Source organism: Manacus candei, unplaced genomic scaffold, assembly GCF_025592945.1.
Source record: "Manacus candei isolate 608988 ecotype Guabito, Panama unplaced genomic scaffold, ASM2559294v1 h1tg000046l, whole genome shotgun sequence".
NCBI lineage: Eukaryota > Metazoa > Chordata > Aves > Passeriformes > Pipridae > Manacus > Manacus candei.
In genome coordinates, this window is record NW_026138094.1 from 11,121,158 (window position 1) to 11,145,566 (window position 24,409).

Here is a 24,409-nt window from a genome sequence, read left to right on the forward strand (position 1 = left end):
CAGAGTTAAAATTGATAACAGGAAATGTTTCTGTTTGAATGATTACTGTTTGCAGATTTTTGATACAATATGCCATTGAAAGGTAGAGAATAAAGAGGCCAAGCTTAGACCAGGAATTTGGCAAAGTATGTCTTTTTTCCTTGTGGTTGCTTAGGGAATATTTGGCAATGTGGTTGGCAATGAACTTCTGAGGCTGGGGAAGGAAGAAGGAAAACTTCTGGCCCGTGGAGGATAAGGACTATGTGAACAACATGTTGGTGCTGAGAAAAAACGTTTTAGAAGCAAGGGCGAATTTCTCTCTCTGAAATTGTTTCTGTTGATGTTGCTCAATAGGGCATGGTAGGGGGTATCCCAGTGATCCTGGCACCCCTGGCTCCAGCACGGTGCTGGTGTGGTCCCAATCCCCCATCTTCTGGTGATCTCTAGGGAACAGATTTCTGGTCGTGGTGGTGATGTGTGTGTCTTCTGCTTGAACTGGGGAAGTGAAGAAAGGGGCAGTCTGCAGATGGCATCTGTGAGGGTGCATTTGCCATTCAGATTGTGAGGGTACATTTGCCATTCAGACTGTGAGGGTGCATTTGCCATTCAGACTGTATTTACCCTTTTCTCAGATTAGAACAGATAGTCCATTTTTTGTTAATGGTGTATCGTAGCCATCATTTTGGTTAACTTATTTGTAAATACAGTATTTATATAGGAGAAGTTGTAGCTGCAGCAGGAATGTAAAGGTTCAGAGGCAGAGTATGGCCAAACTTCTAAGCAATCCAATGACCAGGGATGGGCTTACTTTTTCTGTGGCCTCGGTTAGGTAACTTGGTGCTCTCTGTGCAGCAAATACAATCAATGTATTGCCCCAGTGTGGGAGCTGCAAGGTGGCAGGTTACTGGAGCCACCCCTGCTGCCTTGAACAAACCCCAGAATCTTTTCATCCAACTTTTTTTTCTCTTTTTTTAATTTTTTTTTTAGTTCCACCGTTTTCCTACCTGGCTTGAGGAGGACTCTTCTCACTCTGGGTTAAATGCAAGTGTGTCTCAGAGATACAGTACGGTTCCTGCACCATCCTTCCTGAATGGGCATTTCTGTTCAGCAACTGAGGCAATGTAATTATGAAAAAAATCATTTGACTTGGGGAAAGTAACTGGAAAAACCTACAGGAACAAGTCTGCTGCTAGGGAACAAAATCTCAAAGCAAACAAAATAAAAACATCAGTGGTGGGTCATCAAAATGAGAGGGGTGGAGAACAACAGGAAGGGAATAGGAAGCGGTAGGAGCCTTGGGAAGTGGATGTTGAGCTGGGCTCTGCCTTTATTTGCAATATCTTTGCTTCAGCAGGTTTCTGTGCGTGTAGGCGAGCAAAGCAGAGGGCACTGGCAGCAGATGAGTTCTTTAAATGAGTCCCAACAGTGCGTTTCATAATGTTTTGTGCAAATGTGTGCACAAATGTGCACACATTGTGCCTAATAACTTCTGTTGCTGGCATGTGATGGACGTGATGCTACCAGGGAGGCCTCGTCAAGATTTTATGCAAAGAGGGAAGAGCTGAAGTGAAAGCTCTCAGCTGATGAGAGCAAATTCAGACACATCTCAGTGAGCTTGTGCAAGGCATCAGGTGCTGCTCCAGCACAGGCATCCCTCCACCTCTGGTCAGATAGGGTTGGTATTTATTTCTTTTCTTGTCCCTCCGTAAATCTGTTCATCTTATGCTTCAACCTGAGTTCAGTGAGAAAGACAGACCCACCATGCCTTTGTGTACCTCAAATCTTCCTCTATGAGGTTCAGAAAATTGTTTTTACTTCTCAGTGATGCTGCGAGGGAGAAAATAATTTCAGTTTGTTCATGAGCACTTTATTACTGTGACTGACTTCTGGAGATAGAGGTGAAAATGCTACGTTAAGCTGGTATATCTATACTGGCACACCTTGCTATTTGGGCAAAACTTATTATTGCCTCCTGAATGCATGGAATTACTGATATTTGTTATTAGTATAAAGGGAGGAGGAGAGGATTGTGCAGCTTTAGTTACACAGTAATACAGTTAGAGCATTTTTTTGTAGAACCTGAACACTGCAAGTGTGGTAAGGTTAGTCATAAAGTTATTTAAATAAGTTATTAAGTAACTGGCTCTGCAACCTCATCAAAATTAATGGTGTAAGAGTAGATTTCTTTGGAAGCAGACTGATTTCTTTGTCTGGATTCATCCAACAGTTGTATTTCTGTTGCCTGTTCTCGCCTTTTTCCTAGTGATCAGGAAAACAGTGGGATAAATATTTTTTTGTCAGCTGTGCAACAGTTAGGAGGTAAATATGCTGTGAGTTTTGGGAGCAGCCATCATGTAGTTAATGGTTATATATTTCTAAGGACACGGGTATATGCTGTAACCTTTGAGTGTGTGACTATAAAGGAGTAAATCTATAGGTTTCATCACCTTTTTTCTTACTGAGTTTTGATGATGATTTGACTACCTCTGCTTCACAGAATAAGGATGGTTGCTCAGCTGTTAACCACGGAACAGTCTTCCTGTGAGGATATTCCTGTGCACAGAGGTGTCAGTTTGACTGCTCTCTTACAATGCAGATACAGTAAGTGATTTTGTTGTACCCCTTTTCTTCCCAGCTGACTAAATGCTAAGGATGAGTTAACTCAAAGTTGAGTCCACCAATAGGTTTTCAAAATCTGTAGCTGATCCAGCTATCCATTTTTGTCCTCGTTTTCATTCAATTGCCTTCTTTATGAGGAAAACTATTCTATAGCATCAGCTTTCACTGACTGGGTTAATGTAAGGGCGTGTTTTGGGGTCCCAGCTGGGATTCCTTGTATCCAGTGTGCCCTCTTCAGCCTCAGCCACCTACTTTGTGGAGCTGTTTTTCTTGTGTGCTTGTCCATTAACATGTCCTGTAAGAATCCACGTAGCCTTGGAAATAGCCAACAAAACCCTACATAGCCTAGAAAAGTGTCAGCAGAAATGTCAGTACCAGCTTTGCCAGCAGGTTTCGTGTGCTCGCTATGTCACGATTTAACTCCCATCAGTAAGTTTTGTACAGAAACAGTTTTAAATTGGATAAATCTCAAGTTTTCACAAATCAGGACTTGGCAAAAGAAGAAATATAACGTGTCTTCTTTGCAATCATGAAGTAGTGGGCAGACATTGCATTTTTGTGTAGGAATAAATACTTGTTCTGGCTGTTTTCCTCCTAAATAATCAAACCTACCCACCAGATTGTATTTGAAAGCACTTACTAATGTGACATGCTCCGTTTTAACTGTTTAGAAAAATGACTGAAAGTTTTAAGATGAGACAACATGAATCATAGTCTCCAGCGGCTGTTCACTTCTGTGATTGACTTGCTTTCTTCCTACGTTCCTTTTAGTCACCCTGGGAATCGCTGAAGCTGTTCTGTGCAGGAGGCATTGCTGAGATTCCCCTCGCAGCAATGGACTTGGATAAACCATCCGTGTGGGGATCCCTGAAACAGAAAACTAGACCATTCCTGCAAAACCTGAGCGTGAGGAAGACGAAGAAGAGGTCTAGCAAAATGATGAAGAGGACAGTGCACTCCTTGGACCGATGTCTGAGTGTGTCGGTGCCTGACATGCTGGAGGTGGAGACTCTTACGGAGGAAGAAACGACTTATTCAAGTACTCAGGTGCTGTCGAGCAGCTCCCCCAAGAGCTTTTCCAGGTCTGTGATGTCCCTGAAAAGCAGAAGCGCTTCAGCGAGGGCAGTGGGAGAGGACTGGCCGTGGCTGTCACAGCAGGTGACACGGACAGAGGTGATTGTCACCCCCCCAGACTCGCAGGCTGCAGGCAGCCCCGTGTCCGAGGGCAAGAGGAAACCCAGCGACGACCTCTTTGAGCTGCTGCAGAGCTCCCGCCTGAGCGCTGCTCTGACGGACGAGGGGGCAGAGGTAGGTGCTTGAGCATCACCCAGGCTCAGTGGCCACCTCGGGCTCGTTGTGCTCCTCCTTAATTTTCTGGGTTATAAAGGGGTGGAAGATCCAACCAAGGCCAGGTTGGACAGGGCTCTGAGCGACCTGGTCTAGTGGAAGGTATCCCTGCCCATGGCGGGGAATTGGAACGAGATGATCTTTAAGGTTCTTTTGAATGTGAACCATTCTGTGATTCTGTGAGGAGGGGGCTCTATTCAAGGAATGAATGGGGAATACAAATAAGCATAAACTTTACATGATATACACATTATTCAAGACTAATTCAGCTATTCTTTCTGTCAGTCTGGAGCTGCAAAATAACCCTGCTCCATTTTTTAATTTTTCTATTATTATTTTTTTTATTTTATTATTTTTTAATGGCACGTTAGATTTTTCAGATTTATTGGAGTTGCTTGCTTAAATCAAAAGTTGTTGCAGCCCTTTGAGCTCTGAAATGCAGTGCATTTGCTTTTTAGTTACTAGAGTTTACCAGGATTGCTGTATAGCGAAATCAACTTACCATTCACCCACTCAAGATCCAGATGAAGGTAGTGGGTGAAAGATGAGTGAGCAAAGTGAACTCTGCCTGTCTCTGGAATTAACCAAAACAAGCATGTGATGGAGAACAGAACATGTAGTACCATACTCAAGACTGTCCTTTGGGTTTTCATCGTGATGATTTAGAGGAGGTGCAAAACCAGAATGCTCCCTCTACGTTTCCCATCTTGTTCCCCTTATCCTTCCTTCCCATTTCTGTGGTCAGTATTTATGTGGCTGGACATAATTTCCCATGCACAGGAGGATCAGAGACCAATGTGCTCCAAAACTGACATGAAACTAATTCCTGCTTGGCCTGAGCAAATTGAGAATCCTGTGGAGTTGCACGATGGCTTCATAAAAGAGACAGCAGGTGAAGATTGGGCTGCATGAAACACTTCAGGAAAAATCTGCTTTATTTGTATTTTGTGGAAGTATGTGTCCTGCTGTTGAGTTCTCACTGGGAAGGTTAGATTTTGAACTTTTTGCCGCCTTTTTCCCATTATCTAATTGTTGCAGTTATGGCTGGTTTCCTTAGTCATTCAATATTCAAAAATGGCAACCAGGCATTTTGGTTTAAACTCCTCCTCGGAATGGTGATTTCACAGGTTAATTATTTTTAACAGGTTAATTATTTTTTAACTGCACCATTTCAAAATGATGGTTAGTGCTGCTGTGGGGAAAATGGTCCTTTCTGATACAAACTGCTTGTTCTGCACCTCGAAGGCCTGTGTATTCCTACCAAATCAGTGTTGGCTCCTAGTCTGTTGTGGTGCAAAGTGTCAGGCCGGTAGTTACTGACCATCACTTGCAGTTTAGTGTTGCTAAATTGTTCACACATTGGCTTCATCTTAGTGGAGTGTACCATTGTTCAGAGGGCTCCATAAAAAAAATGATTGGAATAGTATATTGCCTTGTTTCTGTGCTCAAACTTTACTCTAAACTTGTAGCACCTCAATCAGTATATGGCAAATATATGGACTCTCATTATTGTGGGAGTTCTTCCATGTTGTTTTAACGACAGCAGCAGTTTTTTCCTGCTGTTGTAGACCAGAAATCCTAATCTAGAATTAACCACAGCACACCAAAGTTAATACTATATCCTGATTTGATTTTGGGCAAATGAAGTGTTTAAGGAGAATGAAGTACCTGTGTAGTGATGGAATAACTTCAAGTCAAGTTTCCTCCAGATGTACAATCTGAGTCTGGCTTATTTTCTGCAGCATTCATATCTTTCCCTAAATGTATGTACTAGTGTGTGTAAATCATTTAGTATTTACTTTTATGGCAAATCATCTCACTATGGGAATATCCATCCTTCCTATAATCTGCCTCCAGTACAATTTTTAAAGGCAGAAATATCTTTTTCCTCAAAAATACATAGGAGAGAATGAAGCAAAGGAAAGTAGAAATGGATAAGGAATATTGAACAAATTTAATTATATTGAATCTGATTCAGTAGCAGAAGGTGTCGCTGCCCATGGCAGGGAGGTTGGAACTAGGTAGTCTTTAAGGTCCCTTCCAACCCAAAGAATTCTATGATTCTATGAAAACCTCAATATTCAGCTTCTCTTGTACGTGAATGAACAGCTACAGGATTTGTGCTCTGTGTGTCTTGGATGGGAACAGTTTGTTACAGAGGTTGTTAGTCTCTGAATACTGGGTGGGGTTGCTGTGAGGAGCAACACGTGAGTTCAGAGAACAAGCATTGTTCTTTTGCGAGCATCACTCACTGTTCGGGGAGGTAAATCAGAAGGAAGGCAGATCCCTGGAACAAAACAAACTAAAAAAAGCAAAAATGTAGGTTGAGCTTTTCTTCCCCCTGAATCGCTTGTCGCATGCCGCCTACTCATTTCCTGGTTGTCTTTGGCCACCCGATGTCGTGAGATGCTTTCGGAGCCTCCTGCATGATCGTCAGTGTGGGCTTGTGGTTTTCCCATCGCTCTGAACCCTCCGTGCAGAGCTGCTGGCGCTCAGCACGTGCCATCCTCAGCAAAGGCTCTTGCCACAGGAATCGTCTTTAACATTTGTCGAGAGATTTGCTTTCTGTTCTCCATTGCAGCCCAACCAGGCGAATCTGAGGGGTGAAGAGGCAAGTGAATTTGCATTGAATCTCCCCTCCCTGCCTGGTTCAGGTTGTAAAGGGTTCCAGTAATAACACTTTTTTTTTGTCCGTGCCCATGTGTCATTGCTGGGGTGTTCTGACACCACTTGGTCTTCTTGCTAGCGCTTTGCAGTGAGTCACTGGCAACCCCCAGCCTTGTCCTGTTGCTGATGCACTCAGTGCCCTTGTATTATTAATCATTCTGCAGAAAACGAGGAGACAGAGGTTCCTCTTGCCAAGAGGAACTTTTGATTTATTTAAATATATATGTGTTCATACACACACTCTTGCTTGCTTTGTTTTCACGCAGATATGTTTGGGACTATGGCCCCCTTGGATGTGTCGACTTTTGTTTAAAGTTGAGAAATGTCACTGTAGTTTGATAAAAATCAGGATTTCAGGACCAGATTTTCACCAAGACGTTTATCTGTATTCAGTGATCTCGTTGCAATTAGCTACCTAGTATAATAGTAATTTATGTTATGAGGAGCTAAAATGAAAAAACTAAGCTTTTTTACTTAAGATTATAATTGCTGTTCAAGATCTGTAGGTGTAATGCCAGTAAACAAAAAGTTGAAAAAAGACAAAATCGTAACTTTGAGAGTAATTTTTTTATTATAAATTATATCAAGCTACCCAAGACAGTACTTTTTAAATTATTATAATTTCCATGCACTTCTTTGATCCTGTGTTTGTGCCATGTAAAGCAAGCTGTAAAGAGAAACCATTATGAGTGCCAATGATGGTGCCTGAAGGAGATTCTTGTGAAGCCAGAGACTCCAAGAAACACTAAGTTTAATGCACACAAGTGAGATTTTATGCATACTAGTCAGAAAATTCAAAGTTAGGGTTCCCCTAGCAGCTGTAACTCAGCTCTGTTGTGTGAGAAAATTCTTCTGCTGCTCTTTATGATGATAATTTTTTCCAGTTTTAATGTGTTTTTGCAAGGTGGCCAAGTTACGATTACTGTGGGAACCATAATGTTAAATTTTGTCTGTCATGCAAGGGAAATTTTACTTGCAATGCTGAATTACTCTACTTCCTGATATGTAATATATGTATTTGGGGGGAGGAGGAGGTGAGGAATTACACAAAGGATATTTATATTTATTTCAGCGTGTCAATATATCTAAGATTTATGTACTTTGGTGCAGGAACTGGTTCTTTTTTTAATGTCTCTATAGTGCTCCACACAATGCCTCTCTCATCTGAGAGGTTTGGATGTTACCACACTGCACATAATAACATTTTCACATGAGGATCGAATTCCACCTTGTGTGCATTTTTGTAGACTGAGGTTATTCATTGCATAAATCTTTGTATTTGAGTGGGCTGTGAGTGCCCTGCATTAGACCAAAAGAGTTGCCCAGGCATGGGCAACTCTTAAACTTAAATGATCATAGGCTGTTCTAGCATTCAAAATAGCATCAGAGGTGTCTTGACTGATGAATCCCTTCTGTGTATCCAGTCTAGATGTCGTGCCAGTGTAACCTCAAGTTTTTTGATGAGTCAGTATTTAGGAAGAAATGTTTGACTTTCTCTCCTGTGCTGGGCACTGGATAAAAAACCTTTGGATCTTCCACTTACTGCAGAAAGCAGGGGGAAGTACATGTCCAATGTATTTTTTTTCTCTTTTGTCATGGTTTAACACTACAGGCAGCTAAATATGACATAACTTCTTGCTTACTCCCCCCTCAGTGTGAGACATAATCCTCCATCCCAGAGTGTACTGGGGAGAGAATCAGGGAAAACGAAGATTAAATTGGTGGGTTGAGATAAAGACAGGAAAGGAAGAGAGAATAATTTAAAAGAATGACACAACAATTAAAATATTCAAAACAGTGTAGTTGCTTATCACCTGCTGACTGATCCCCAGCCAGTTCCTGAGCAGTGGTCCCTGTCCAGCAACAACTAAAACACCTGCATGTTATCAACACTGTTCTCATTCTAAATCTAAAACACAATAGTGTACGAACTACTAGGAGGAAAATTAACTATTCCAGCCAAAACCAGGACACCTTTCCCTTTGACCATTTCTTTTTAACTTTTCCCCTGAACATTTTTTATTTCAAAAAAACCGAAACAAACAAAACCAAACACACGGACACACAAAAAAACCCCAAACAAAACCACACACACACAAAACCAAAACAAAACACCCCACCCAACCAAGCAAAAAAATCCTTTTCATGGAACTTACCTTTGGGATGATGAAGGAGAAATTGTAGTTAAGTGAGAGTAGCCTATCACCAGATGCAATAACCTTCAGGCATCAGGAGAGTTTGTGGTGAGGACCTTCAGCACTTGCTACTGGGGAGGAGAAGTTATTCCAATAGCTGGAAGGAGGTACTTATTGTCTTGGATTAAACTCAAGAGACTAAGTGCTGTTACTGCAAAACAGGAAAAAGAAATGTATGTTTAAATTGTTGAGAGAAGGTTCTATAAGCAGAAATAAAAGAATTTCACGCATTACATGTATGAGTAATTTCTTGACTCCCACTAGCAGTATTTTATTTTCCTGTATTACTGTTGTCTAATTCATTGTATCTTTTGTTTTATAGTACCCATGTGGAGAAATGGATTTTGAGTCTTCCCTATCATCTCAAAATTTTGATGATCAAGTGGTAAGTCGTGTTGTTTTAAAGCATTTGGAAACTTGATCAGAAGCACAATTTATTTTAGCTTCAGATTTTCTGCTTCTTATATATTTAAAAACCCAGCAAGTGAAGAAGCCATCTGTAGATTTGTCCAATGTGGGGTTTTTTTTGTTGGTTTGTGAGGGTTTTGTTTAGTGGTAGTTTTGTTTTTTGTTGTTGTTTGGTTTTTGAGTCGTTCACAGCAGTTGCTGATGTTTTAAAATTGACCCAAACATTCTGGATTATATAATATCTACATTGTACTGGTAACTGATGAAAGCATCAGCATAAAGACTCATCTAACAGCCTAGGAACAAATTGGATTAGAGTAAACACAGCAAACACAGCTGTAGGGTTTGACAGACAACAAAACCAGTTTTAGGGCAGTGTGAAAAGGCCTTGGCAGTTTTGAAATGTTATTCTTGTATAAAGTACGTTTGCCTATTCTGGATGAACTTCTCTGCCTTTGGCCTCTTGATAACCTCTCAAGTGCTGTCCAGAAGCTGTTTTCACTGAAGGTGCCTGATGCTGAGGTGTGCAACCCTGGCAGCATCTCAGATGAACAAGAATCCTCTTGAGTTTGCTTCTGCAAAACCTCACAACTAGTATTGCCTGCTGCTGGGAATCTCTCTTTTAGAACTGTGTGGAGGTGCTGTTCTCTCATCTCAGTGGCTGTGTGAGATATGCACTTCCTTGTGAGTTTATCAGATGAGCACAAATGACTCGATGAACCTCTTCCAACTTGAGATATTCTACGAATGCACAAGAAACAACTAGGAAAAAAACATGCAGTGAGCTGATAAGATTTGGAAAAACTGTGCAGGCATCTGTGGTTGTTAATATCGCCATGCTTCGGCTATAACCCTCCTTGTGTTACCCCTTGTTTTGTTGAGCATACCCTGTGCTGATACTTAGCTACTTGCGTAGTGAAATAAAGCCTGGGAGAGAAATCTTTTATCTTTTTCCTTTTTTTTTTTTTTTTCTCTTTTCTGTAAGATTGCCCTGAGGAAAACACCTGCCTCTTTCATGGTCTGCTTTAGGAGCTGCGTGTGGGTGACTGATGTCTTTGTTCTCCTTAGGCTCTGGAGGAAGCAAACGACTGCTTGAGTGACCTGCCCAGCCCCTTTGCCTACCTGCTGACCATCCACCTGAAGGAAGGCCGGAACCTGGTTATCAGAGATCGCTGTGGTGAGCCCCACCTTTCAGCTGTTTTCCTTTGATATTCACACAGCTCTCCTTTCACTGATTTCAGATTGGCAGCACATTGGCTTCTTTTCTTATCTCCGGTGCAACAAATCATTGACTTGTATGTCTTGTCCTGGTCAGAGCAGTAAGAGATTGGGTTTATCCACTGTAGATACACAGGGGAGGGAGCTGCCCTCTCCTTGCTGCTCCTCCTGCCTGATGGTGCAGCTTTAAAGCACCTTCTTGGCTACTCCAGGCACTTTTACCTATTCACTGAAAGAAAGTCTATTTGAGCTTAAAAAAAAAAAAACCAAACCAAAACAAAAAACCCCAGAGAATATTTAGAGATTTATTAAATGATAGAGCTGCTCTAGGAGTGCTTTTGGAGTTATCTGCAAAGATGTTAATAAAAGGGAAACCATAGGAGCAGGGCTGCAAGCCAACAATCCTCTCTCTAATCTAGGATGTGACTGAATGATGATGACATTCTAAAAACCCCAAACCCAAAATCGAGCCCCAAATGACGTATCAAATAAATTAAAAAAGATTTGGGGAATTCCTGGAAAAATTATGTGAAAGTGCCTGCTGTTAGCCTGGCTCTTCTTCAGGCTGTTGCAACAGGGAGTGAAAGTGCTTTTAAGCAGCCAGTTGGTAGTTTCTCTGCTTGCTGTGGAGGGAAGAACTGTCCTGGCAGAGGTTCTGCAGGGGCTCTCTAAACCTGTCAGAGAGCTCTTTCATATGTTCAGTCTTTATTTAAGTTTTTTTTTTTTCTGTGTGTGGAAACAGTTCTGATACTTCTGTGTTGCAAAATGTCTGAGCAGTTTCTTTTGAGATGAAGCCATAGGGTTTATTCTTGCAGTTTTAAAGAAAATAAGCTTGCACAGTCTCAAGTCCTGTGAAGGTTTGCACCTGAAGGGACCTGTCTGATTTAGAAACTCACATGGGCTGCTTGTTGGGATTTTTATTGTCCTCTATGTCAGTTAACTTTTTCCATGATGGTTTTTCATGTCTTCACAAAACTGTAACTTTTGGCCAAGTTTTTTGCCTTGTTTTTCCTCCCATTTTTTGGAAGGAGTGAGTGAGTACTTAGATTAAGATCTTTCCTGGTTATACAGAATTCCCTAACAGTGTAGCAGTTCATCAGATTTACTAGCAAGCTGCACAAGCCAGGACACATCCAACTGCTCATATGAAAAAGATGCTAGAAATGAGCAATTCCAGCTGAGTAATATTTCTAGAGAAGACAGAGCATACTTTGCTCTAGGCTGTGTTTCTCGTTGTGTAAGAAAGCTAATACTTGTCTCAGTGCAGCACTGGACAACACAGTGAAACAGCATAAGGGGAAAAAAACCATTTTGATGAGTCTGTTTTGTGGCAAATGACCGCTCATTTAGTAAACAGAGTGGGTGAGGTGATACATAATTCAATAAAACTCCTGCTTTTTATTATACAGGTAGTGGAAGGGGAGAAAATAGTGACTTGATTATTCTTCAGTCACCACTGTGCTGCAGTGCTGGCTCCTCAACACTGCTGATATGGTGATGCATGTCTTTATAGGTCTCTGCTTTTGTACTGGTAATGTGGCATCTTTGCATGACACTCAGGCTTGATTTACAACCACTGTGCTTTTTCAACATGCTTTTAAATGTGGGAAGTTGTCAACTTTGCTTATCTCTCCAAAGTGAGAAATCCTCAGGCCTTGTGGGCTGAAAGGGTGTGACTTCCCTCTCCTGTCCCCACCCTGATGCTGGATACAGCCACCGAGCTGGGGTATCAGTGTACTCTGAATAATCTGAATATAGGAACATGTTGTCCATAGCCACCATGTCCTGTGAATCAGATTGTGGCTTGGGCTGAAGGCCAAATCATCCTCTTCCACATTTTGGGAACACCAAACCCAACTATGCTGCCTGACACAGCTGGGAGCGGGCTCAGACCCTCTTCCCCACAGTTTTCCTTATGCAAAGAGGTGCCAGGGCTCTCCAGTGGGTAAAGCTTTGATGATCCTTGTGCATTTCTTCTGACTCAGGATGTTCTATGATTCTGTGAAAGCTGAGTTGCTGGTCCTATGTTTTAAACCCTCCTCTGGTCACCTTTGTGTGTGCAACTTCAAAAATGCTTTGGTTAGGTGGGAGTGGTGGCAGAGAGTTGGAGTTTCTAGGCAGGAGTAGAAATGTCCTGGATTTTTCAAATAAATTGTTCATACTTTGCCAACCAACTCCAAATACCATGTGGAGTATTCTATACATTAAATAACAAAATATTCACGTGTAAACCACAAACTGAGCGAAGAGTTTATGCCAGCATCTCTAGCCTAAATCAGATTTAATGTAAGTCTTGTAATTTTCCTGAATTTTAATATTCAGTTATTATGTTATCAGCAATTTCTCTGGGGGAAAAAGTCTCAGAGCAGTCATCAAGCCCTTTTTAGAAGTTCTTTACTGACAGATAAAAAAATGGCATTTAAGTGTGTTGTCCTGCGTTCTTCTCATGTTTGCACTTTTCCCCTTAATTTTATCTTGCAACAGTTTAAATAGCTCTGAAGGGAAGCAGCCCCACAGCACGGGTGGGTGATGCCCTCTCCTGGCAGATGAGTAAAGTCTCTTGCACCGGTGACTATTTTTGCCTGTTTTATCCCAATGCCAGAGGTATTTGTCTGAATGTGTATATAAAAATAAATCTAAGGTGTGTGCGACCAAGGAGAAATATTTCTGCCCTTGGAAACAGCTGCTGCTGAAAAATCCTGTCTCTCCTCAGCAAATGTACAGGATTCTCCCTGAATTTACTCATTATATGCTTAACAGTTATTAATTAGGAATTAAGTTTGGCTCAGTGAAGGGGATCAGGAGTTCTGCTGATAACTGCAGGCTGTAAGACCAACATGTGGCTTCACTTTTTTCCAACTTTCCAGGTATTTTCCTGACTTTTTGACTTGCTGCGTTCTGCTCTTTCCAGGATATGTTCCCTTTGGTGTGATTTAAATTCCTCCTTCCTTTTACCAGATTTTTATTGCTTTTACCCCTCCCTTCATAGTGTTAATCCTGTTAACACTGCTCTGTCCTGTTTTTCTCTTCACCTTTTGCCTCTTGAGTTGCTTTTTGTCTGTCTGTTCTTTCTGGTCCCTGACTTTCTGCAGCTCCTCTCCTTGTACCCGCTCTTTATAGAGAGGATCTGTCAGCCCAGGAGCCTGGCTCAGCTGCATATGTTCCCTGGTGCTTCCTCTAAAATACATAAGCAATGCAGGAAAAAAAAATATTTTCAGTGTTTTCTTCCCCTATTTTATCTATTTTTTGAAGTGTAAATGAAAGAAAAAACTTCCATACAGCAACACCCAATATGTACCCCAGCAAAGGAAGCCAAGTGCTGTTAGAGCAGGATCTTGGTTCTGGTGGAAAGTGGAGAAGCTCTGAAAAATCCCTCTTTAGCTCAAAATTGCAGTGGGGGGGCAGGATGCAGGATGAGAGAGGTGTTACCTGCTGATCTTCAGCTTGCTTGGAGTCTGATTTACTTGCTTACAGTCTAACCCAGTCATACATTAGAAACTGCCTAAGCAGATGGTAAGATGTGCTTGGCATCTTACCTGTGTGTACCTTTGGTACCTTACATTAGACAGCACATGGGTCCTGTATTTAAAATTCTTGTAATTGATGACCCAAACACTGAAGGTCACAGTTCTCAGTGTGTATATACACAGCACGAAAAACTTGATTTTTATGCACTTTTTATAGTATTATTGTTACTAGATGACATGATGCATTTCAGTGATAGTGAGGAGTTTGTGTCTATGTAGTTTTAATACTGTAAGTAATAAGAAAAGAGGAATGTATTTTATTGATTAAAAATCTGTTGAGCACAGCAGCAGTTCTGCAGAACAGAGAGGTAACTATCTCATTTGGCTTAAAAAAAAAAAAAATCACTGGTGCTGTCAGTGTTGCTGTCTTGTTACACCCTTAGTGGTTTTATGACCTTGTTGACCCTGTTTTTGTGAAGCTCCCAACTTCCTGCTTTGAACTAGGAGAGGCTGGAGCCCATTTCTACCTGCTGGTTCACTTTCACAGGGCAGGGTGATGCCTCATGATCATTTGAGTCAGTCTAATGAAATCTGAAAGGTCCTGCTCCCTTTTGGCTCTGAGGTTCTCTGACTGTGCACATTTGCTGCCTGTACCAGTCACCTTTGCCCAACAGTGATGCTGTGACAGGGAGCAGCAACGTGATGCCACAGCTGTAAGGAAATGTTGCCTTCCCTTACACCCTTTGCCGCTGTTAAGAGTAAACAGAAACTGGGTTTTGAGTGCCTGTGCAGGTGAGAAGCCCCTCTCATTTCCAAATCCTGTACTTTCAAAGTCTGAGTATATTTTTCGTCTGTTAAACAGTGTGGTTACACGAAGTACACTTCTTGGATGTGATGTCAGCTGGTGAGTGGCTGTGGTTGGTGTCTTTTTTCTTTTTTCCCCTCCTTTAAGCGCCTTGTTCCAGCCTGAACTTTGTGTGTGTCTCTTTTCCACATGGTTTTGTGTTTTGTAGGTTTTTTCACAAGACCTTTGTGCCCCGTTTCTATTTCTTTCTTTAAAGTTTCATTTGTTTCCTGTTCCTGCACTTTGATTTTCTTCTCATTTCTTTCCCAAGGCAACTGAACATGTGAAGGGAGCAAGATGGGATGCAGTAATACAGAGGATGCCATTGTCTAGATAGGTGCACCCGGCTTTCCATATCCAGAGCATGTCATCATGTGCTCTCATGTCTAACAGCCCCCACTGCCAGAGGGTCCCAGTGGGCTCCTGGAGCTGGCAGGGAGGCTGTGCTGCATGGCAGCTCTGGAATCACTGAGAGCTGTGCTAGAGCTCAGCCTCCCAAGGACAAAATAAAATGAAAGAAAGGGCTTAGGATAACACACTTTTAACTTCCAGCAGTAACGAATCTGCAGTAGCCCAGCACTCACAGCTCTGGGCTGTCCAGGAGCTGGACTTCTATGATCCTTGCGGGTCCCTTCCAGCTCAGGATATTCTGTGATTCACTGTCTGGGTCTGTGCTGATACCAGGGTGCCAGAGGAAGGGATATGTGTGTGTGCTGTGCTGGGTATTTGTCAGCTTAGAGCAAGTAATTGTTTGGAAAGCAAATGCTCAGAGCAATTAGGCTGAATTGCTCTCTGCAAACACGCTGATTAATTTAGACTTTCTCTGTTTTCAGGGTATCTGCAATTAGATCATTAGGCTTTCAGATTTATTAATTATTGAGATGTATTAGGCAACTTTTCACACTTCTTTTTGAAAGGCGTAATCATGCCTAATTTACAACTGCTGAGAATTTGAATGGTGCCGAGGACTTATTTTGATATTTTCTGTATGCTGGGTAGGTCTGCGTACAAGAGCTGGTGCTGCAAGTGTTTATCTGTGCCAAAGGCAGTTTCTGGAAGTGCAACATGTGTGGCTGAAACTTTCTGCTTATATGCAGTGCTCCCTGTGAGCATCCTTCCTGGATTGGCTGTGGCAAAGGAGTGCACAGAGATAGGAGCCTCGGGAAAATAAGAGGAGATCAAAAAAAGCAATTTATGTGCATATCTGCCCTTGGTAAATTAATGTTAAATTAGGAAATGTAGGAATGGCAGCATAGAAAGAGAATATGTAGGGCCTAGAGAATACCCTGTGACTCTTCTTTTGTGGGAATTGTAATTTAGATAACGGGTTTCTTAAACTGTAATAGCTCCATCAGTCGTCAGAGCTTGCTCTTCGGGGGCACCTGTCTGCATTAACAGCTCACACGGCATCTTTCAGGTAATCTGTAAGGAGATTTATTAGGTCAAAGACTGAGAAAACAAGAAAATCTGAATTGGATAGCTCAACCTGGAGAAGAGATGTTTCCAGAGAGACCTTAGAGCCCCTTCCAGTGCTTAAAAGGGCTAAAAGGGAGCTGAAGAAGCATTTTTTTACAAGGACATGTTGTGACAGGACAAGGGTGAATGGCTTTAAACTTAGAGATTAGGGTTAGATTAGATATTAAGATGAAATTCTTTACTGTGAGGGTGGTGAGGCCATGGCACAGGTTGCCCAGAGAAGCAGTGCGTGCCTCATCCCTGGAAGTGTCCGAGGCCAGGTTGGATGGGGCTTGGAGCAACCTGGTCTAGTGGAAAGTGTCCCTTCCCGTGGCAGGGGGTTGGAATGAGATGATCTTTAATATCCCTTCCAACCCAAACCATTCTGTGATAAGATACCACAGAAGTTTCTCAGTGCTGCCTGGTGATGTAAATGTACCTTCTGCCCTGTCCTTGTGACCTCTTTTGAGTTCATACCTGAGTCCTGACTGGGAATTCAATGTTCCATTGGACCGATTTTCACCACAGACAGTTCTGTTCTTTATGTCACGTGTCTCTAACGGATCCCACATGGCATTTTGGTAGGGTTTTCAGTTGGTTTTGCTCAGTTCCTTTACCTTTTTTTTTTTTTAAATGATGTTTCTGAAGTGTCTTGAATAGGAACTCCTGTATCTGCATTTTTCACTCTGTTAATGTTCAATTCAGGCATTTCCCCCCCTCCTTTATTCCCCCATCAACTGTGGGTTTACACACTTCCTTCACACTTCTCTGGTCTTTTTGATTTATTGTGTTTTATTGTGGTGGAGGTTTTTTTTTTGGTTTGTGTATTTTGTTTGGTTTATGGTCTTTTTTTTTTCCACTTGTTGGTTTGTTTTCCCTTGGAATCTATTGGTGCTGCTTGTTTCCAAGCAATGTTTCATTTCCATCTGGCCGTGTAAAACTAGCTGGGCACAAAACTTTCCAAAATTACCTGAATTTCCTGCCAGCAGAATACTTTTTTCTATTTCCCCTTTAAGCCTTGATCTGCGCTATTCCACTACGAGAAATATAGTGGTTTTCCACTTAAAATGAAAAATGTGTGTTCCATTTTAAAACGTCTTTACTCTTTGTCATAAATAACTCCAGTAATTCTATTTCTAGGAAGATTTTCAGATATTTATTCTTTACATGCATATAAAATAAATCTTTAATTTCCTTCTTCAGAGTAAAATTTAGTTTTTTAACCAAAACTTAAGATGGTCTAGGTTATATTTCACACTGTTCTTTGATTTTTCAGACTTTTAAGGCAGCTTGCTGGTAATTTTTATTTATTTATTTATGGAACAAGACTTGTTTCATATGCTATATTTCCAGTAAGTTTGCTCCTATAAAACAGTGTGTGGCTTGAAATTATATTGGGTCTTCTGGGTTTGTTGGGTTACTATTTCCTAATTACAAAGCAAATGTGTAGCAGTATGAGACGGTCAATGTGATCCATCTCTCGGTAGCTGCTAGAGGGCAGCAGTATCCATTTAAAAACACCATTAACAGTTTCTTGGGCTACTGAACCCTCTCCTACTGCTGTGTCCCAGCATCATTTTACTCACTGAAGCTTTCTCATGATTTAGGTGATGTCTGATCTGCCTGCACTCATTGCTTTTTAGTGTTAGTGGTAGAAAATAGAAGTGAAATAGATATTATGCAAAGGAATTCCAGGGAGCATCACTGTCGAAATGAATGTTGTTTCTCTAATGGGGAAACAGGCCTAGCTGATGGAATGATTTCTTTTTTTTTTTTTAGAGGTCATCCTTTTTTTTTTTCTACTCCTATCGGGTTTGCTTTAGGCTGAGAAGTAAATTATCCTGAGTTTTTATATATGTTTTGTTGTGTGTGAACCTTTTTGTCATTGCGTAATATTCGAATTAGCCTCAAAGCATCACACCTTGCCTTTCCAACGAGAGAAGTATTTTTTGGGGGTAAAATTCTCAACTGACTTCAAGGATGATCTGTTCCCCCATTGACATTGCTACAGTTGGTGTGATTGAGATGAGAGATGAGCAGGTTCAGACCTTATGTTCAGAAAAGCCTGGGTGCACGTGCTGAAAAGTTGTTGATTCAGTTGCCTTCACTAGGAAATGGCTGCTAAAAAGCCTTTTTTTTTTTTTTAATTGATGTGGCTTCTTCAGAAAATTATCCATTTCTGTCACACTTCAAAGAAGATTATAAACAAAAATCCTTTTTTTAGACTGGTTCATCTCTAAAATCACTAGGCGCTTTTCAAAAGAAGTTATGTTTTTCTGCTTAGATTGTAGATTGTCTCTAATAAATAGCTTTTAATAGGTCCAGACATCTTTCTGAGCTTGAATCCAGAAGGCTTCAGGCCTTGAATTCAAATGCAGTCAGTATTTTGCAGTCTGTGCTGTTCATCCCATCAGGAGAGACTTGTCCACCTGGGTTGTTTCTCATTCCCTGTCTGCTTTTTAACCTGTTCTGTTCACCTGGATGCAATGGGATGTCTTAAAGAAAACCAGAAACAGCCAGAACGATGCAGGGAGCTTCGTCAGCATCTTGGGAGTGGCTTGGGGGAAGCTCTGGGAGCCCCAAAGGGGTCGTGGTGCCGTATCCACTCCCAGCATCTCTCTCCAGGCCATCCAGGTTCACCCCACCAAGCCCTCTGTGCTCCAGCTCCTGCTGTGGAGGTGACAGTCCAGCTGTTTGCTGGCACGGAGGTGTCATCCCGTCATTTGTATGATCCAGGAGCCGCGCTCCCGTGCCGACCCCGTTCCCCGCCTGCCTAGTTGAGATGTTACCCCTCTGACAGCCAGACAGGCGAGCGCCGCCGAGCCCCCGCCCCTCCACAATTATTTTCCCTCACAATTAACACCGGTACTAACTTGACACCTTTTCCTTGTTTGGCTTTTGTAAACCATCATCCCTTTCTCTATTAATTCCCGGCATTAATATTTTCTCTCGCCCGAGTGCTGCCGCTCACCCGTGAAACAGTTTGAACATTATGTGGCTGTCAAGATAGCGAGGGATTACCCAGCCTGCCTTGCTGGAGTAAGTGACACCACTGAGGCCCTGCTTTGAGATGTTTATTTTGAGAGTAAGCTGACAAGCATGAAGGCCTGATCCCAGAGTGGCAATCTTATTTAATTAAAGGCCTCTTTTTATTATAGCTTTCCGCCCGTCTCTCACTGTTTTTTTTTGTTTTTTTTTTAATATACAATATATATATTTTTAATATAAATATAGATTTATACAAATATATATTCCTTTCATATGCACATATATGTTTCTGTGTATAAATAGATGTAAATATGAGGGTAGAATTTATTAAAAAAAATATGAGAATGATTGCTAAAGCCTGGCTCACATGAGCAATGCTGGGCAGCCCTTCTCCCCCTTTTATTTTCCTTTACTGTATAACAACCTGGAAAGCTTTCAGAGCAATAATGCAATTGGGATGCTTACTTAGCTATAGCTTTCCTGCTTCTCAGCCTCGAAGAAGGGGCTTGGAGTTTTCTACTTGTGGGTATTGGACTGGCTGTTTGCTTTCTCTATATCTCCTATTTTTCTCTCTCTTTTCAGGTTTTGCCCTTGTTCATTGGTTTTCTCTGCCAAAAGCAGATGAGTTATGACCATAGACCACCTGCTTCCATCACCCTCTTCGTGCTTTCATTTCATCAGTTGCTTTCTCTGTCTTGGCCGGTTGCTATTTTGTGCACAGAATGGGTTGTGGAGACATTATTATAACTCTTATTTTTAATAATGCAGCTTTCTCCTGCTTACTCTGTAAATAAAAGTCAGGGGATTTTTTGCCCCTTTTTTTTTTTTAAATTTTTAAATGTTTTTGAAGGAGGTGCAAGAAGCTAACACCAAAGAGCTCAACGATGTTATTTCTTGATTCTGCATCCCCTGAGGGCTACTGCCCACATGGTGGGGCTACAATTTATCTGTATTTTCCCATTCCTTGTGGAAATAGTGCTGTTTTTAAGATGTATGCTTTATGTAAGAGTATAATCATAGTTCTGAGAAGTTTTTAGGGAAAGGTCTAGCCCTAACCCATTGGAAACAATGAGAAGCTGCCCTCTGACTTCCCTGGCTTTGGACCAGGCCCTTATTATTATTCTGTCTTCAAGGAGAAGAAAAAGAAAATTCTCTTTAAGTTTGCAGCACTTTTTCACAAAAAAGGGGTTTATTTCAACAATTCTTATTTAGGAAAAGGATCAGCTGCAGATAGTATTTGAAAACCAACTGGTATTTTTCTTCTGTGAATGAAACACCCTTTATGTGCAGAATGGGCAGGGTTCTACAACTCCTCTCTTTTGAAATTAAAGCAGAATCAAAACTGTTTACAATTCTTAAAAATAAGTTTGTACGTCCCACGAGCACAGTTCTTTTCAGTGCCATGTAATTCCAAATAGATGCTTATATATAACTATTTTTTCTTGAGTTGAAGTCTGTCTTCACATAACACTTATCAGAGCTTTATATATTTAAATATGGACTTTTCAAATTCTCACTGTTTATCACCAAATTACTGACAAGACTGAGTATTTCTCTTAGACTGGGTTATCCTGGACTGCCATGTGTTTGTCAGTCAGCATCTCAGTGGGAACCTGGGAGGACAGGTTGAGATTATTTCTGGCTGTGAAGTCTGGTGTAGAAATCAGTCTTTCCTACCAGGAGCCCTTGCTGCAGGCTGGGGGGCAGCCAGGACCATCACCTTATTCTTCCAATGAAACTGAACTGTTAAGAGGGAAGTTTAATATCATATTCAAAATACAAAGTATCATAGAAAAAATATTGGATATGACAGATGAGTGGCACCTAGGTTCAGTTAATTGTATGTGCTGCTACATCTCAGTTTTATTTTTTCCCCTTATTTGCCACTTGTGATATATTTTTGCTAAGTCTGTATGAATAACCAAGTCAACCATCTAGTTAAATCCTCCCTGTACCTTGTTCCCCCTTTTGTCCCGTGTCCTGCACGGTGCTTGGTGTTAGTGCAGATGCTGCCAGTTTAATAACAATAATAAAAAGTTGATTCCCTCTTCTGTTTTCCTTTGACAGCTGCAAGTCCTTCTATTGCTGTCGAGTGGCACGAGCCTCACGCTCTGTCCATGGACATCTGCTCCATAAAAATACGGGACATTATTGCCGTGGCAAATTGTGCCACTTGGATTAAAAAATGTGTTACCTGAACACTGCCTGGTTTCACAGAGTCTGTTCTGTGTGTGGTTTTTATCCTGAGCTGATGAATAATGTCGGTGTTTTTTCACTGAGACTTCAAATTTGTTTTTAAGTAAATTGGCAAGTGACACCCAGTGATGAAATCCTGACGGGTATTTTAGCTATTGTTACTGGTTTCCTTGGAGCTCCTATCCCAGTTACGATGCTTTTGAGTTTTGGTCCTTTTATATATTCATAGTCACAGGATCACATTTTCTCTCTTCCACTGTGCCGTTAGTTGGCCTGTAAATAGTCCTTCATCACTGCTGCTGTTTGCTCTTTTTCCAAATTAAAATGTTAACTAAGTTACTAAAGAATAATTAATGTTCTTTACGAATAAAACAGCAGAGATTAGGCAAACTATGAAGATTTTTTTGTTGTCTGCTTTCACACAACTTTCTGGTTCATCTATAGATTTCCTGTATGAATGAACAATTTTTATATAGGTAATTAAGTATATGCATGTATATATAAAATAAATAATGACCATTTATTATTATTTACTATTTTATGAAAATATAATTTAATATTATGGGGTTACATGGAGGTTTGCTAACCTATTTTTTTATTATCACAGGTACAAGTGACCCGTATGTGAAGTTTAAACTGAATGGGAAAACTCTCTACAAAAGTAAGGTTGTCTACAAGAACCTCAACCCAGTTTGGGATGAAACTGTTGTGCTGCCTGTACAGACTCTTGATCAAAAACTGTGGATCGAGGTAAGTATTGGTTTTAGATTTTTAAAAGATGGGTCAATATTTTTTTAAGCAATCATTTTCAACTTCAGAAACATTGATTTTTATTCGCTGTAGCAGCATAACATAAAACACAATCCAGTTTAAGAGTTTCAGCAATTTCAAATTAAAACGCACATATGTCTTTTCCAGATTTTACTTGCATGTTTTGCTTTTCGTCTGCAAAAACCTAAGTTGAAACAAAACTCCTTGACTGGATCTCTTTAAAGCTGTGGAGTTGAATTCTTCTCCCTCTTCCCGTGCTTGTGCAAACTCAGGAAAACCAAGAGTGGTTTCAGGAGCACGTTTTAAGAGTGTAATTTGGCTGGGTTGCACAGAATTATTACCTGGGATGCAGCCGTGACAAGTAGCAAAGCCTTTTCTCATTATGAGTAACGTTATAGTTACCAGAACCGCAAGCTACCAGTTGTGAGCACTAATTGCTAAAACGTCTGTAACCAGAAGTACCTGATTTCTGTGCAGTGTTTCATTAGGCTGTCGCACGGAGCATAAAGGAACAGGCACGATCCATAGCAGCACACATGTCTCTGTTTACATAATATTAAGAAGATACTTTCAAAATGCTAGTTAAATATTTAGTTAAAAATACAAATTAAAGCAGGGAGATGGAAAATGATCCCTGAATTATATCTAAGCTTTGATCTTTCAAATACAAAATTGAACTGAAAGGGCTTAAAATATCTGTTCTTTCATCGCCTGGGATAAAACTGGCTTATGATGTGAAAATTGGAAATATTTGTCTTATTTTGCTACCAGGTGTACGATCGAGATTTAACCTCTTCAGACTTCATGGGTTCGGCATTTGTAGCGCTCACTGAACTTGAACTCAATAGGTAATGTGTTTATTTAATTAAAGGTTATTAATGCAGCTTAATTGATTAACAGAGGGAAATAATGAAATGCTTTTGTTCTGCCTTGGAATTTGTCTATTCATGCAAACTTTTTTTTTCAGCTAGAAGTATGGGGGGGAGCACATTTTAAGGGAAATCACTTGAGATAAATCTTTTACACACGTGTTTTCATCCGGCGTTACGTACCGGATTCAAATCCAACCTGGATGGAGCCCAATTCTAGGGCTAACAATTTCTGTATGTGGCATTGTTTAGGGAGAGCTACACCAGAATAATTTATGGAGGTGGAAGAAGAAAGAGGGGGAGAAGGTTGAGACCTGTTCTTATCCCCACGTAGCACAGGGTGCCTTTCCCTGCACACCACTGGGCTGGGGAGCGGTTTTCCCGGCCGCTGCCAGCGCCCCGTTTCCAGCCTCCCCCCGCAGCCATCCATCCCTGCGGCAGCTGCATCTGGCCCTGATTTAGTGCCGAGGCAAACCCTGTGCCTTTTGTCTGCTGCTGCTGCTGCTTGGTCTCAATGTGGAGCTGGAAGCCAGGAATTCAAGTTGTAGTTCTCTCTTTTATACTCCCTTGCTGTGCGACGACTTTTTTGGAGAAGATGAGTTCTCCCTGCACGGGTGTGTTGTAGGTCCTATGGCTGTTGTATCCGAATTTCTAGAAACATTAATGAGTTTATCCATGAGATAGTGCCACCAGGTAAATACCAGCATTCCTGTTTTTAGCAAGGGAACAGAGTCAGGGAGGGAGATTAAATGCAGGCAGAATAAATATCTCTGGAGTCAAAACCAACCACTAATATTAGAAAATTCACTTGGATGAGTTTCCCTGATACTCTTCCTGTGAAGTGAAGGTAGTAGTAGCTTAATTTGGTGTGTATCTGCATATGGAGAGTTATGAGTAGTAAGCAGTGCTATAGAAACACTGCGCTGTGTTATTAAAAGAGGGGCGTATTTTGTAAGAACTTAGAAGGAACCCTCCAGATTTCCCATTTTAACATTTAAACTCAATATTGGGAATTTCAGACAAGAAGCTGAAATTTGCACAGCTCAACCTGACCTTTAATAATCAACTCGAGTTAACTGCAGTCAATAAATGCACGGTTTTTTTTTCTTTTTCTTTTTTTGCTTATAGAACTACTGAACAGATTTTAAAACTGGAAGATCCCAACAGTTTAGAAGATGACATGGGAGTGATTGTATTAGACTTGAGTCTAGCAGTCAAGCAAGGAGACTTCAAAAGAAATGTAAGTGGCTTAGGAAATCAAATTTATAGCTGGAATTTGTAGGGGAGAGAAAAGAAGACCTGGCATAATCTGATTTACTGGGAAATGCCACCTTTATTTTCATCCTCTGAGACTCAATATTGAAATCGAGGTAGATCATAACTTTA

General features: G+C 41.0%; 1 protein-coding gene across 2 annotated transcripts in view; it reads left to right on the plus strand.

Moving 5' to 3' along the window:
- Window positions 1–24,409, plus strand: part of MCTP2 (multiple C2 and transmembrane domain containing 2) — a 119,485-nt gene that overhangs the window by 12,343 nt on the left and 82,733 nt on the right. The window contains exons 2-8 of one of the 2 annotated variants that reach the window (XM_051796688.1): window positions 2,477–2,580; window positions 3,370–3,906; window positions 9,130–9,192; window positions 10,284–10,392; window positions 21,991–22,133; window positions 22,926–23,002; window positions 24,152–24,263. In XM_051796688.1, coding sequence (XP_051652648.1) covers window positions 3,433–3,906; window positions 9,130–9,192; window positions 10,284–10,392; window positions 21,991–22,133; window positions 22,926–23,002; window positions 24,152–24,263 — 978 coding nt within the window. In that variant the 5' untranslated portion in view covers window positions 2,477–2,580; window positions 3,370–3,432. Of the gene's footprint in view, window positions 1–2,306; window positions 2,581–3,369; window positions 3,907–9,129; window positions 9,193–10,283; window positions 10,393–21,990; window positions 22,134–22,925; window positions 23,003–24,151; window positions 24,264–24,409 lie in introns of those variants that run through there. The other variant, XM_051796686.1, reaches the window with a different exon arrangement.